Source organism: Aegilops tauschii, chromosome 6, assembly GCF_002575655.3.
Source record: "Aegilops tauschii subsp. strangulata cultivar AL8/78 chromosome 6, Aet v6.0, whole genome shotgun sequence".
NCBI classification, from domain to species: domain Eukaryota; kingdom Viridiplantae; phylum Streptophyta; class Magnoliopsida; order Poales; family Poaceae; genus Aegilops; species Aegilops tauschii.
Genome location: NC_053040.3, coordinates 298,782,128 through 298,795,302, shown reverse-complemented (window position 1 = coordinate 298,795,302; position 13,175 = coordinate 298,782,128). Strand labels below are relative to the sequence as shown.

The window sequence follows — 13,175 nt, the reverse complement described above, 5'->3', positions numbered from 1 at the left end:
AGCATTGCCCCAAATGCTTTTAGAAAGATTCGAAGTAATTCAAGCTGTAATTGTCCATACATGTATAATAATCCGCTATGATGAGCAAACTTTCCCCTCCAGACTTCACCGACGAGCCTATGGATTCGCCTTCCCTCTGCTTGCAGCTCCGGCGGCCGGTGTCGGGGAGGGGAATGTCGGTGCCTCCGCTCCGGTTAGAATTTTAGGTTAGGATTTTTTAATCCTCGCGGGTGCGCTGTTCGAGTAGATGGCGACGATTCTTCATTGAGTTTGTCTTCCGGCTTTTGATCCTCCTCGAGTTCGTCTGCTTGGACGTAGTCAACGGAGCTCAGGCGTAGACTCATGCCGTCTCCTTGGATCCGTGAGGTTGAAGTTTCTCGTCATGTGGCGAGATTTGATGTCAGGTGCTCCAGATCTATGGATGGTTTCAACGGCAACCATTGCCTCCATGGCGCTGTTCCTTATAACATGCAAGAAGGCTTTCCGTTTGTTATCGACAAGATCAAGCCGGCTCCGGCAGGGAAGCGACGACAGCGGCACGTCGGCGACTCGTTCTCGCGGCAATATCGATGGTCGCGGAATCTCAATGTAATTTTTATTATGTATGAGATCCTTTGTACTTTCGGTTAATTTTTAAAATAGATCTAATGCTTTTCTCAAAATAAATAAATAATCTGTTAATGGATGTTTTTTTAACACGGTACGGCGCCTCGCAGTCGACGAAGATGTCAAATCTAAGATTTGAATTTTGGTGGCCTTAGGGTACCACTATCTTCTTAACTATCCAATCACGGGTTGTTTTGCGACGAAGATGGATGTTTGAGGGTACAGATTCACATCCGGTCAGTTTGAACCTAGGTTAAAAAAGAAACGAAAGATGAAATAAGATAGTATACATTCTGGAGATAGAACCAAAGACGAAAGGAGTATCTCATCACCGCTCGGCACTAGCACCGCGAGACCTTATTTCCCGCCTCTCCGACGGGCTCCCGCCGAGAGAAACCGCCAAACCCTCCAAAATATGCCGCCCTCCCGGGAGCAGCCCGCCGCCGCCGCCGCCGCCGATGGCGGCGTTGAGGAGAATGTGATGGCTATCCTCGACTCCTTCGTCGGCATCAAGGATTCCCGTGACCTCCACGACGACCGTACCCACCACCTCTCCCCCCCGCGCCCCCTCCACCCCAACCCCTTCTCTTAGTTCCTCCCAACAGTTTGTAGGTCTCGTTCCCCGTTCCACTTGCCTGCTGATCCGGCGCTAACTCGTTGCCTCATCAATCTACTCAGGAGCCGCTTTTTTGGAGGCCGTGCGCTCCGTCGGCCTGGCCGGCGACAAACCCATGATCCCCACTGAGTACGGAACTCATCGCTCGTAAAGTAGATTAGTCTCCCGATATCTGCTGTTCAGCACGATACTTGTACTAATCTGCGAATTATTCAGTGTGGAAAGCTCTATACTCTCTCGATTCCTTTGTCGGAGTTAATTCGCTTGCTAATTGATATATGGTTTACTTTATTTTGTCGGGCAAATTTGATTGAATGATTCATCTTTCCGTGTCATCTCATAGGACGAACACTAGTCTGTAATTATCTATTTTGCTAATTAGAAAGATGAAGGAACTGATCTATATACTTTAACTCATATTCTGATTCCATTCCCGCATCATGATAGGGACATATGCGTATATGCTTTTATTTTTCTCAGTTCAATCATATAATACTGCATCTGCACATGTTTCCATCTTATTGTTCATTTGAGTTTCAAGAGGAGGAGCAATATTTTTTAGCTTACTCAAATTAGTAGATTGTTGTTCGATGAATGGGTGGGATACAAAATGAAAGGGGGGCAATAAGTTCTGTACATCCCACTATTACAATGTGCCAAACTAATAGGGAAGTCGTGCCATGATTTATTATTACAGAAGTATTGAGTGATTTGTTCACATCTATGTCAATATCATATCATATCATATCGGAGTAATACCAAAATAAATATGCCTAACATGAAGGAAGACTAAAGTGTTTCTCCTCTTTCTTCAAATATATAATCTGGTATCTTCGTAATTCTGATGCAAAGCAGTTTCACCTTCTATGAGTACTTCCAGTGGCAAGAAAGTCATCTTACATCATGCTCCCTAGCCTTGTCTTAATGATCTTTGAACTGGAAAACACTTGTTCAACTTTTGGTATTGAAACCCATAATAACAAGCAAACAAAGCATCTATACCAATTAAGTACATATCTGAATGTGCAAGTATGTGACAAACATTCTTATTCCATTCTTCCACTGAATGAATATTTCGTGTAATCTTATGTGAGAAGTATTTGCCGAGTTTGACATGGGAATTATTTATGTAAATCTTTTACTTCTGGAAGGAGAATGTACGATGCTGTCTTTCTGATTCTTCAAAGCAGCAGCTCTTTGGAGCTAAACATTGCAAGTTTCCATCTCTTAGTGGAGCTGGGCAAGGTGAAATGTTCTCTACCCCTTTCACTCTTTCTGCCACCTTCGTGCAAGTTGAAATGTCCCTTCTCTCTCCATTTGTCCATCATGGTACTTTTGACAATGGGGAGATAGATTCTGGCCTGCTATGTTAGCCATTCTCATTCATATCCATTAGCAGAGAAAAGCCATTTATTTGGCAATGTTTCTTTTTGTTCTGTAGCATGACTAGTATTCACTTAACTACCCAAACATTGCTCCTTTTGTGGTTTACGGGAGCTCCATTTTATCGTTACTATACTACACTGATATACCACTAAACTGTAACATGTAAAAACCTATATGCTGTTAAGTTAGTATATTGTCATTTCATGGTTCATCTCATTTTGTGTGCTTTTGATGTTAACTTGCAGAAATATCCAAGAGTTTATTTGGCAAATTCTGGTTCCCAACAAACTCTAGTTATAGTTAAAGAGGTAAAAGGATGACATAATGTATTAGATGTTTCTTCAACAAACTGTGTACTGTTGTATGTTTTATACTTGTATTGGATTTAAAGATCTAACATGCATAAGTAATTTCCCATTTTCCAGTCATGGTCACCATTTCTCCTTGGCAATAATTTAGCTTCGGGTGAGAATGGGAGAAACACCAGTCGCTCAAATCACCTCTTTGATTCTTTGGTAAGCTGGTATTAGCGTGCTACATTATTTTCTTATGCTGTATTCATATTTGTAAATTCTGTTTTCCTGCTTATGAACATATTCGTCTTGAGTTTCCCTGCTCTTTTGGACCAAGAAGGATATCCTCACTGTATGTTCTTGGGGCCTGGGTATTTTAGCCTACATTATGCCTTTACTGGTTTTCTTTTACTTTTGTTCTTTTCCCCTAGCCACTTGATTACTTGAGTTCCTTGAAGACTATTTTTTACTGTTGTATTATATGTTGGTAATTATCTTAAGTGGAAATTAGGAACTAACTTTTGGATGTTAAAGACTGATTTGCAATACTTATTATCGTAAATTTGGCCTCCTCATTTTTCTGTGTCATGAAGTATCTGATTCAGTTTTACCCTTCTTTAGAGATTTTCTTTGTTGACTGAGGCCATGGTTGAAGCATCGAATGACACAGGTGCTAATAATGGGCTTAAGGTAAATCCCTGATGGTCTCTAAGGTTGGTCACAGTGGGGAGTAACTTAGACTAGTAACATGCATATGTTACTAGTCTATGTTACTACCTATATAGTGGGGAGTAACATATGTGTGGTGTCATGCAACACTTCATTCATTAGGTTGCAGACTCATTTTTTCTTGGTATGTGTAATGTTACCCATAGTGTGGGTTGTTGAAGTGTATATGTGGATTGCCTAACCCTTTCCATCAGTTCGGACTTTTGGTTGCGTTGGCTAGTGCATGAACCTTAATATGGTATTAGAGCTAAGGTCTTGAGTTCAAGTCCTGGCTTCCGCAATTTATCCAAAAATTCTTGTCCCTCCCTTTGTGTCCATGTATAGGCCTCTTGAGCCATACCTCTGAGTCTATCCATGTGTTGACTTTCCGCGTCACACGTGAGAGGGTGTTGAAGTGTGTATGTGGATTGCCTAGTCCTTTCCATCAGTTCGGACTTTTGTTTGCGTTGGCTAGTGCATGAAGCTTAACATGAGTAACATATTATGTTACCACATGCCTCTCTTCCACATCATTTATTTTGCCTAGATTTGTCTCAAAAATATATATTTTATTTTGCCTAGATATGTGTGATGTTACCACTTATGTTACTATGGGTAGTCTAACTACATAAAATATTGAAAAAGTCCACTTCTCAAACTTAAACTCCCACGAATGTCCACCTTTAAGTCACAAACTCAACTGTCCGAGTTGCGACTTGAACTATCCTGTCCATTTTTCAATCTCAGGTGGTTTCAGTTGACGCAGATGCGACATGTACACACATCAGTATCATGTCACTACCATGTCATTTAACAGATCAGTTCAAGTTGACTGGATGGATGAGTCTAGGTTAAACCACCGAAAGAGGCCTACCCTTGATCCACTTATCCTCCCAGAGTCTAATAGATTTGCCATTCCCCACACTAAATGATCCAAACAGAACAAATTTATCCTCAACTTTCATGAGGCCCTTCCAAACGTGAGAGTCCGTTGGTTTGGCTTTAATCGGCACGAGTGATTTTGCCCAAATGCTTCATAGGAGCGACCGCTAAATTCCATTCTTGCTTAGCAGCTTAAACAACCATTTACTCATAAGCACATAATTTTTTACTAGTATTTTATGAATCCTGAGGCCACCCTGGTCTTTAGGGGTACATAAAAAATTCCCATCGTGCTAAACGATCCTTTCTCTTGTACTGATCCAACTGCCAAAAGAATCAAGAAAGATAATAATCTAGTCTCTTCAGACCCCCCCCCCCCCCCCCCCCCCCCCCCCCCCGCATCTCCAGAATAGACATCATAAAGATGGGGAGACCACTCATCACAGAATCTGTCAAGACCGGACGTCCACAATCTTGATTCGATTGCCTTCCAATCTCGGTTGCGAAGTTTTTTCCTTTCGAGAGTGCCTGTTGCGAACTTTACGGGTAATTTATCGGAATACCAAGGTAATTAAATGGGAATGAACGCAGCCTTCAACCAAAAACTTGCGCATACTCTAGTTCATGCTCCTTAGCCTTTTCAAAATTGTATAATTCTCTTTTGTTGAAGTTATAGCTTCTCAAACACAGCAAGGATAAGCATCATATTGTCGGCTTTAGCCAAGTCATCGACATATTGTAGAATAGACAACCTGTCATCTACTAGGTGAGGAATGAAGCCACTAATCTGCCCATTGTCCTTAGCTCTATTAATAATAATCGCCAACATGTTCGCCAGTCTCCATAATGTTGCAGAGACTGAGCGAAAGAGGATCCCTTGTCTAAATCCTTTACTGGATTGAAAGCGGGCTTCTGGAGAAAAATCCTGCTTTGTTGTCTCCAAAATGGCAACAAAAAAGGTTATGTTCTTTAACTAAGTCTGAAATGTGACTATGTTTAGCCAGGCCCCCAAAACTCTTGCTATTCCAGAAAATGCCTCTCATTTCTTAATATTCTTTCATTTTGAGAACCGCCAAGGTAAATGATACCTAAACCTAAGAAAGATAACCTGAGGGTGTACCTCAAATTAGGAAGGATTACACAATGAGTTTTTCTGTTCTAGTATCGCATTCCTTGGCAGTACTATAGAAACTTTGCATCTATAATATACATTTCTTTGCCTGTTGTTGAGATTTGAAGTTTGTTCTGTTCTGTAATTTAGCATATAGAGAACATGGTGCTGTTCCAGTATCTCGTTCACACACTTGAGGCTGATTTTGTACCTCGTCATATTGCATATAAAGGTAAAAGCACCTGTGAACTTAACTGTTTCACATTCCTGTGTACAAGAGAGGATATTCTTAAACATTCTTGTGATTTTGTTGCAGAGTCATTAGACTGGGTGATTATCAGGGAATCTGTTTTAAACGTGCTTCTGGTATGACCTACCTACGTCTGTAATTTATAAAAAGTAGCTTAGCTTTCTGGGCTAAAATTTTGCTTGGTGTTTCTTTGCCACGTCATATCTTGTTGAAGAAAAGGTTTTACCATTGACATGGTCACAGTTACGTGAAAGTATTGCAACGTCTGTGTTAGTTTATGACATTTTTGGAATCCCTAATATTGATTAACAGGGATCGCGAAAACTGGTATTCAAAACGTTTGTCAAGAACTGCATATCCCTTCTGAACCAACATCAGCGGGAAGTCGAAGATGACATATCTTCTAAATCAGCATCTGATTTGGATTCTTCCTTAACCATTTCATCGCTTGAGTTTGAAAGAGAAGCGCTTATATCTGTGAAAAAACTTTTCATTATGGTGAGCTATATCAATATCATAGTGTTTTCGATCATACACAGATTGTGTCAAGTGCAGATGCTAACTATTTCAGTTTTTTTTGTAGGTTATAAACCTTGACTTGATTAGGCAAGAAGCAGACAAATTGGGCCTGACTTCAAGAGCTGATGGTCTCAGGTTTGGTTCTGAGTTTCATTTGCTTAAGAATGTTACCATTGTGCCTGACATTCCATTTCCTTCTCTGTAGGAATCCTATCCTGGAAGTTATTCTAGAGGAGCTAACTTACAACACAATCTACTTATCCCCATTTCTTTTGGTAACTGCAAACCACTGTGTCCTTCTGGCCTCTTACTCATTTCTCATGGATGTCTTAATGTTATCATAATGTTGAACTTGCACAAGAAACTGAATTGGTGGTTCATTTAAAGCTTGTTGTAAACCCACTCAAAGTTCCTAGTAAAGCTTGTCTGAATGCTTACCAGTTTTCACTTTATTACGTGTAGTTCGCTTGATGCCAGCTAAAGATAGGAAGTAAAGACCACATACGAAATCAGAATAGCCGACTTGACTTGAAATTTAATGCTCTGCCGTTCTGCTAATTCATTAACCAGTTAACCGCACGTGTGCTGGATTTTCTCCAGGAAAAGGAAATGTGCACAACCCTTGAGCTTCTGCGTAATACATTGCTGAGATAGAAGAATAAGATGTCTCCGCAGCTTATAGTAACTGCACAGTCAAGCATAATGCCAGTTAAATTAGCTTTCGTTGTTACGCATCTATAATTAGTTTTCCTATTCCCTGTGTGATGTCCTTGTTGTATAGGGGATTCCTGTTCTTTTTTCCGAGACCATGCAGGAGAGCTGCATGTATCAGTAATAAGATAAAAGGAGTCCTACAATGCCATTTGAAAGGTATGACCCAAAGAAAAGACACAACCCAGGAAAAGGGAAACACACAGCAACCTAGGCAACCTGAAACGACCTAATGATTGCTACCACTAAAGTACTTCGTGCCGACGGCCATCCATGACCTGAAACACAATCGTCCTCACCAGGCCACACCCAAGAAACCCTAGTCAACCTAGACATATGCAAAGCAAGAATTACGAGTACAACCTGTATGGCATGGGAAGCAGTCATCCACCATGGGAGTTTGCAGCAACAGCCAAAACACCGCACATCTGGCTATGACCACGGCAACTCTTGTACAAGCATCACGGAGGCAGCAGCAACTAGCCCCTAGTGACGACCGACCTCCACTTGCATGAGCATCAGGTTGACCAGGGGGCAAATGAACCTGGTGTGGAGAATGGCCAATGCAGCCACTCCAACCATGACGCCTCCAATGACCGTTACCAGCCTGTCCAGCAACGTCAAGTCGTCAAGACTACCAATGACTAGCCATTGGAACCGAACGGGTAGAAGAGGAGAGCCGGCGGTGGCGAGGGTTTGGTGAGGTGGGAGAACGGCAGATGGTTTGTGAAGGGGTTGAGGCAGCGAGGGTTTGCTTCATGGGATTACAGGTTTTCCTAACATTGGTCGTGTTATTTATGAGAGCCCCCCTTCTAAATTCCACTGAATCTATACAAATCAGCTAAAGGTGACTGACTAGAGTTAAGGTCTCAATAGAGATCTGATATGCATATTACTGACTACTTTGATTGCTTTGCTTCATGAGTACTCCCTCCGTTCCAAAATAGATGACCCAACTTTGTACTCCCTCCGTTCGGAATTACTTGTCATCAAAATGGATGTATCTAGAACTAAAATACATCTAGATACACTCATTTCAATGACAAGTATTTCCGAACGGAGGGAGTACAAAGTTTGGTCATCTATTTTAGAACGGAGGGAGTAGTACTCAAACTTGCACAAGAATGTCTTAGTAATACCCATGATTGTACTTTCCAAATTCCTGACTTGTGCTCCTTGTAAAGCAATCAAACCTAGACCTATGATGGTTAAGCAGCTACTATGTTAGTGTTTTGGGTCTTCATGTGGTTTTGCAGGTAAAAGGGTGTTCCGCGTCAGCTGTACGGTTGAAACTAACTTGTCTTTTTTGTTTTGGGTCATTTATATGGAATAGCTGTGCTGTAGCTGGCTATACACTAATAGAAACAGCACCACTATTGAGTGCAATAGCTGCCATAGCTGTATTAGCAGAACTCCATGCGTAGCTGTGATAGATAGCCATTTAGAAAATTCTTGGTAACTAAACTGTTTGCCAATGATTAGGCACATGGCTTAGTTTACCAGCTTCTTTTTTTGGTGAAGTGCGAACTTTGGAGTTTGGAGCATCGCTGATGGGTTATCTCAAGTGTTTAATAATTGTTTGGACACAAGTTCGATATCTGGTGCCATTTAGATACGAAAACTTGCACCTTGAACTCTTATCCGATGAATGCTATATGATTGTTTCTTGAAAATGAAAACAAAGAGATTGAAGCTATTTAGATATGAGAACCTGTACCTAGAATTTTGTTTCTGTTTGCTGCTCATTTTCTTGGTACTCCACTTTGATAGTAAATTAATGATTTTGTTTATTAACCGCAACAGGCCTTCACCGAGTGGAAGTGGAAATTGCAGATTATCCTGCAGTACTTCTCAAGATATCAAGTTAAGGTATGTTAAATTTACTTTATAATCACCTGATTCCTAGCATGCAAATGCCTTCTGTGCAACTGAAGAAATGCCCCTTTGGAGACAGTGATTGGTGTTTCAGTATACAGCAAATGAGTGACAATTGTGGTATCAAATGTTTGGTATCAACTGTTGCTCTCCAGCTTATACAAATTTTCTTGCCTCTTAGATAGGCTCTCCAAAATGTTTCACCCCCATCATGTCTTCATGGGCATTATCTGGACTGTTTTGTTTTATTAATTACATATGACTTGAATATGTACCTATACTTTCAAACTGAGTTCTGAAATAAATGGAACATTATTTAAAAAATTCTACAAGTTTAATCTGACTGACAGAATCACCTTGAATTCGGCCACAGCAAAAATGAATTCCAATGCTGAAACCGCAATATTGGTTCTCACAGCTTAGGCTATCATTTGCAGGCTTATCCGCAGCACTTAGATCATCTCACACTTGACTTTAAAATGACATCGCAATAGTAAACTTTATGCTGAACAGACATCACAAGAGCAAACTTTGTGGTAAACAACACTCCCAGGGAATATTCCATTGTAAGTTTGATTTAAAATGACACAAAGCGCCTCTCTTCCCTCCCCCCATCTCTTATCAACCAGTGAAGTCCATTACCCTGTTCCCTAGGCTGCATGCATGTTTAGCTCCACCCTCAACCATGCATTTGGTACTCCCTCTGATCCATAATAAGTGTCGCAGTTTTAAACTGCTCTTTTCTATGTTATTTGAAAGTCTAGCATAAATGCATGATTGAATTATTTATCCTCCAAACAAGAATCTTAGGAGTGTTACTGACCTGTACTAACAATTGTTTTTGGACACGTTGATAGAAGTTACAAGTACTACAGTTTGGATGTCAATTAGAAAAGGATGGCAAGTACTACTGTTTGGTTTTTGTAGGCAACTTTTCCCACGAACTACACACATAGAACTCTTATTTGTAGTAGCATTTTTGAGAGATAGATATCAAAATGCCAACTAATAGGTGCAGATGTATGTCACAAACTAACGTATTATTTATGAACTCAGTTTTCTATGTGCATGGAGTTAAAATGACTAGAGATAATAAATAATGTAAATGTTGACATCTAATTTGTGGATTGTCCTTGTTATCTTTCACATAAGTTCATTTTGTGATCGAAGCAAAATCATGGATGCTATTGCCGCCTTTTTTGTTGCTCATAGTCTGCAGTCCGTACTCGGAGGTCAGATAACTCTCAACAAGATTTGACAGTGGAAAGCGCTCTGAGTATGTTTTCAACAGACGCAAGCGCAAAGGCCATGGTTAAGATGATGTGTCCAGAAGTTGCTCAGCTTCTCTTAGCACATGCATACCAGGTTAGGGCATTAATTGCCTGCTCCTTATTTTCTATAAAAGATTTTTTGTCTAGATTTTGGACAGAGGCGACTAGATATTTGATTTGATCCCAGAAAAGTATGTTTTGACCCAAGAAATAGTGATATGGAATAATATAGATGCATACACATCTCCAGAATATACTCCCTCCGTTCCTAAATATTTGTCTTTTTAGAGATTTCAAATGGACTATCACATGCGGATGTATATAGACATATTTTAGAGTGTAGATTCACTCATTTTGCTCCGTATGTGGTCACTTGTTGAAATCTCTAGAAAGACAAATATTTAGGAACGGAGGGAGTAGTTTCTAAGGCGATACTCCTTGGTAGATAGGCGGTAAGCGTACGTGTCTTTAACTCTAGCTTTTGTGTGCTAATACTTTCACAAAAATGTATGGCCATCTTTGCATTGTACTGTATATTGCCTGATTATCTGTCATTGAGGTTGAGAGCATAAACACATCATTCATCCAGCATGTGCCGCTAGCTTGATACTATCTAGAGCATATTCTTTTTCTCTTTGTTTAATTGAAGAGCATAATACTATTGTTATTAAGAAACTTGAACAGGCGGCATTGTAGATCTCTGTCTTCCATGTTCCCACCCTGATGTTCTTCTGATATTATTCTGATGTTCTGATATTCTTCCATTTTGTCTTTGGTGGTGGTTAGAGTGCTGCTACTGTGGGTGATTGATCACCATGGCGGGATCTTTTTCCTTATTTTCTAATTTTTTTTCTTTGTTGGCTGTGTGCATCCTGGATGTTTTTAGGCATCTTGTTGTTGCAGAGGCTGGGTGTAATTGATATCTACTTGATATTAATATATTCCCCTTTAAAAGTAAAATAAAATTTACAGCAATCTACATCTTGGGTTACAATTTTGACAATCATAAAACCTTTCAGGTCTGCCTATCCGTTGATGGTGATTCTAGCGAAGCTAATGATGCAGCAAAAATGATGGGAGCGTCTCTTCTCGAGATATCTTGCAAGTTTGTGTCCGCTTTCCAAAATTTGAGAAAAATCAACGCGTGAGTATTTTGTTGTGTTTATTATCGTAATGGCCACCATGATTCTAAAGCTGTCAGGACTCAGGAGATGATTGTCTGATGGTACTGCCGCTGCATGTCGGGCAGCCGTATCAGACTATCAGTATGGATCTGCCAACAAATTCTAAGTTTCCTGTGCATTTAATATCTGTATACTATTTTGCAGGAACATTCAGATTTCGCAGTTTGAGAAAGAAGCTTTGTTCACTGCAGCAACGCTGGCAAGAAAACTGCAGAACAAGTAAAGATTGGAGACTTGGAAGTATTCATTTTGGATTTTGGAGGCTTGGAAGTGATGGGATCAAATGGTTTATCTTAAGAGAACGATAGTATCTTTGTCTCATCTATTATATGCTACCTGTGTACATATATTTCGGTTATCTATTTCCTCTGTAGTAGAGTATCCGACGCTGACGTAGAGAACTGAAGCATCTGGGTTGCTCATCTCGGGGCAGATATCAAATTCACTTAGTTTTCTGCTTGGCAAATATGTACTAGAGAATGCTGGTTTCGTCTTAGATGGTAACCAAGCAAACCAGCCCGGGTGTACTAGAAGAGGCTGAAATCTAGGGCCTTGTTGTTAGCCCTGAGAGCAAGGCTAATCTTCTACTTTGTCAGTACCTAAATATAAGTCTTTTTAGAGATTTCAATGTGAACTACATACGGAGCAAAATGAGTGAATCTATACTCTAAAATATGTCTATATATCCGTATGTAATCCCTATTGAAATCTCTTAAAAGACATATTTAGAAATGGAGTAGTACATCTAAATAGCTGATCCAGTAACCTATTTCTTTCGTACTTGCAAGTACTCCCTCCGTCTTAAAATTCTTGTCTTAGATTTGTCTAGATACAGATGTATTTAATACTAAAATGTGACTTGATACATCCATATTTAGACAAATTTAAGACAAGAATTTTGAGACGGAGGGAGTATGTCATCTTGGCATACAACATGCATGGGGAAAAGCCCACCACAATTATGTAATCATGCATGGTAAAAATCCCACATCAACATGCAAAAATGCATGAGAATTTCCATTCTATTATGCTATTTATTATTAAATAAATATTTAATGGCTATACAATAATAATACACAATAAATCATATGTATTTTCAATTTAAGTTATCATAATATTTGTTTATATTCATGTTCATACAATCAAATCTCATCGATATATATTGCAAAACATTCATCCAACAAAAGTGTGGGGTAACTTCTAGCAAATAATATAGCCAACAACTGGCTGTATAAGACCGTCGTGTCATTCATAGCAAGCATACTTAATCACTCATATAATAGAGTTGGTTATAAGGTTGGCTACTAGCTTAGTATTTTTTGCACTTTCTAGATTTCTTTTCTCTTGCATTTACTCTTTTTATCTACTAGCATGTGTAGGGGTTGACTTCTGCATGATTGTCCACTCCTTTCGCTTTCCCTTGTCTTTTTACGTAGGCAAAAGTGTCATGTAAACATGCTTATAACTCTTATTATACTTGCTCTAAAGTGATTGTCATCATTCCAACCAAAGAGGGTACTAGAAATGAATGACAAATTGATGAAGCTTTGACACCAAGTCTAGATCTTGATTTAGGGGTAGTCTGACAACTTTTCTGGCCTTGCTGACCGCGAGTGTTTCCTCTTGTACGTTCCTTTGTATATAGGGAGGGGGGGGGGTTAAATAGACTACTAAAACAACATAGTAGAATATCCCCCCCCCTAAACTTTAGTTCTTGCCGATTTCCAGCTTCGCTAGGGAGGGGGGGGGGGGGGTTAAATGGA

The 13,175-nt window shown here is 39.9% G+C and overlaps 1 protein-coding gene across 1 annotated transcript; it reads left to right on the top strand.

Annotated features, from left to right (window-relative positions):
- The first annotated feature begins 927 nt into the window (after positions 1-927).
- LOC109775087 (negative regulator of systemic acquired resistance SNI1) lies at positions 928-12,063 on the top strand. The gene is made up of 15 exons (XM_020333858.4): positions 928-1,145; positions 1,285-1,351; positions 2,374-2,467; positions 2,854-2,916; positions 3,034-3,123; positions 3,523-3,591; positions 5,753-5,834; positions 5,919-5,968; positions 6,165-6,350; positions 6,436-6,506; positions 6,577-6,646; positions 8,886-8,951; positions 10,170-10,322; positions 11,248-11,372; positions 11,557-12,063. Exons 1-15 carry the CDS (start codon positions 1,022-1,024, stop codon positions 11,633-11,635), a joined length of 1,389 nt encoding a protein of 462 aa, XP_020189447.1. The 5' UTR covers positions 928-1,021; the 3' UTR covers positions 11,636-12,063.
- The last annotated feature ends 1,112 nt before the right edge of the window (positions 12,064-13,175 follow it).

Bases quoted from the DNA above. Each gene is read 5' to 3' on its own strand.
- LOC109775087 (XM_020333858.4), top strand. From the start codon at position 1,022: ATGCCGCCCTCCCGGGAGCAGCCCGCCGCCGCCGCCGCCGCCGATGGC. The intron at 2,917-3,033 runs GTAAAAGGATGA...CCCATTTTCCAG, and splicing joins CTCTAGTTATAGTTAAAGAG to TCATGGTCACCATTTCTCCT. The intron at 10,323-11,247 runs GTTAGGGCATTA...AAAACCTTTCAG, and splicing joins TCTTAGCACATGCATACCAG to GTCTGCCTATCCGTTGATGG.